The sequence below is a fragment of the Frankliniella occidentalis genome, unplaced genomic scaffold (genome assembly GCF_000697945.3).
Source record: "Frankliniella occidentalis isolate FOCC.00 unplaced genomic scaffold, Focc_3.1 Scaffold70, whole genome shotgun sequence".
Lineage (NCBI taxonomy): Eukaryota > Metazoa > Arthropoda > Insecta > Thysanoptera > Thripidae > Frankliniella > Frankliniella occidentalis.
The window spans coordinates 179,116-181,650 of record NW_026267200.1 but is presented as its reverse complement, the minus strand read 5'-3'; the positions used below and the strand labels follow the sequence as shown (position 1 = coordinate 181,650).

The following is a 2,535-nucleotide window of genomic DNA, read 5'->3' as shown; positions in this document are numbered from 1 at the left end:
CTGGGGGGCGGAGCCCCCCAGCGAGCAAAGCGAGTCACATTATAACCTGACCGGCGAAATAGGGTTGTGATTTGTTGTGTTCTTTCATACCGATTTTCAGGGGAGTCGTCTGAGACAGGGTAGTGAGTCGGGCACTGGTGACAATAGCAACCATGAAACTGGTAAATTCGCCGTTCCATGGTGCCGTTGGGTAGCGGGAGTTCTACATAGCCATCCACAGGACGTCCCAGAACCATAACCTCACGATCCGTATGTATCGTCTTGATCTTTCGCCCTAATTTGTGTGCTTCGTGATCAAGCCACTTCAGAGCCATATCAGACTGCTTGCCACGACCATGGTATCCTCCGGGGGGGACAATACCGATGGTGTCCTTTTCGAGGAAATTACGGCGAAACGCCGCCATGCAAGCTGCACTGAGAGTCAGACTGTCTAGTTGAACATACAATCAAATCCGGCAACCTCCTTAAATAGCTTTCGAAATGCCTGACAGGACTGACGTAAGATTGTCACATCAGAAATGCAATATTCAATCAACTCACGGCGGAAATTAAACACATAATTCTCCGATACCTGTTTTTCGTACCACGCATTGAAATCAGAGGCAGCCTTACTCTTCATGTTTGACACGCAGTAGAGTTCTCTTTCCAACATAGGACCTTCATATTGATAATATTCAGGCTTATTAGCCAAGAATGGCCAATACCCCTTTTTCAACTCGTCCAATCCAAATGATTTAGGCATGGCGCTTAGAGGCATAGGTAGAAACATCAAGGAATCTATAAATTTCCAATTTCCAACCTTCACTGAGAGAATTTTGGCACCCTGAAGAACGGGTTCTACTTTCAACTTCCTAGCCAATAGTTCCTGAAGCACTAGCACTCCATCAAACGCTTTTGCGTTATGTGCCACTAGTAGCAGCTCATGCTTAGGCGGAAAAGACTGCAGATAATCTATAAATTGACCCATGACGGAAATCTCTGGGTCATCCAAATTATGGAAGACATGCTGCCTACTTTGACAAACCGTGCCAAAATAATCATTTTGTGCAATATCGGCGCATGCGTCACAAACCGCCTGACAGACAAGGAGGTTAGGGATGTGCTGAAAAGTGCCTTCCTTTTCAGCAACAGGTGTATGTTGCGTAGTCTCTACGTCATAGAAGAGAGTGATGTATTTCTACCCCTTCTTTTTCTCTTTCTCACCCCATCTTGACATGTAACAAAGATGGTTTTCTTTAACACTTTCTTTGCAATTACTACAGTACACGAAACCGCAAACGTGTTTACGACCTCTCAATGTACTGTAACTCTTCTCACAGAGAGTACAAAATTTGAATATGTCACATTTTGTAAACTGAGAGTGAGGCAACTTCACAGTTTTATGATTTTGCATGCACTCCTCACCAGCGAACTGATGATGACAGTGGGGACATCTCAGTAACGGTATGGCAGGGTCATTGTGTGCGTCCGCTCCGTAGCATCGCCAACACGATCCATCGCAACGATGGTCCAATTTATTACTATAGAATGCTACACATTTTGTACACTCAAACTCGTATTCAAATACCGTGCATGGGTATAAAATAGCATAGAAGTGCGCATTATGCAGAACTAATTGAATATTCTGTACTCCTAAAGTGTACGGTCCGTTAAAGACGCATTCTTTACACCTTTTATCTGTGTATACGCATATCCGATAACCAGGCAGCACTTCCTGCAATCTCTGCACATCGTCAATGGTACACGGTGTGGCAGGATCTATATGAGCCATAGTGCAGAGAGTCTCCGCCAACTCTTGCTGCACAGATGATTTAGGATCTTTTAAGCGGTAGAACGCATGCTTACTCACAGTCCCCCTTGACTTCAATACGGCTACACAGCGGGTGAGTCACATCGAGTCTGCAGTGTTTTCTGGTGAAAATATTTTGCTGTCATCAATGTTTCTTTCTAGCCATTGCTCCATAGTTTCATTGGCAACCCTCTTCACACGACGTCCGCCAGCTTCAGGAAGGGGTATATGTATATAGCTCAATTTGAGGTGTCCATTCAATATGAATGACTGATTAGAGTTAAGAACTCTCTCGAGCTTATCTAAAACAACACGCCCGGAGATCTGGTCAACTCGACGAATATTGAACCACAAAGGGTTATCAATATTGTCCCCGTTAGCGATTTCAACAATCACCCTGTCTGCATCAGCAGCTCCCACCGCCTCCCGCTGCCTCTGCAGCACAGTGTCAAAAAGTGACTCCATGAGAACCTCAGAAGGAAGCGAGTCACCTAACCCCTCACCTCTTCTCGGAAAGGGGCTTTGAAGCGTTTTAATTCGCGCTCCTTCGACTCAAGCACCTCGATAGTGGGTGAGGGCACATGCTCCGTTTCCTCGTCCTCTTCCCGGGGCCGTTTGGATGGCCCAGGTTGAGGAGAGGGAGAGCGTGGTCGTGAGGGCCCTGGTTGGGGCGAGAGAGACCGTGACGGGCCTGCCGGTGGTGTTTCAGGCCGTGACGGCTGGACGGGTGGAGTAGTACAGCGTGC

The 2,535-nt window shown here is 46.7% G+C and overlaps 1 protein-coding gene across 1 annotated transcript; it reads right to left on the bottom strand.

The window, feature by feature from the left end:
* Positions 1–430: 430 nt before the first annotated feature.
* LOC127749616 (uncharacterized) lies at positions 431–967 on the bottom strand. Its single transcript, XM_052268475.1, has one exon. It carries the CDS (start codon positions 965–967, stop codon positions 431–433), a length of 537 nt encoding a protein of 178 aa, XP_052124435.1.
* Between the last annotated feature and the right edge of the window lie 1,568 nt (positions 968–2,535).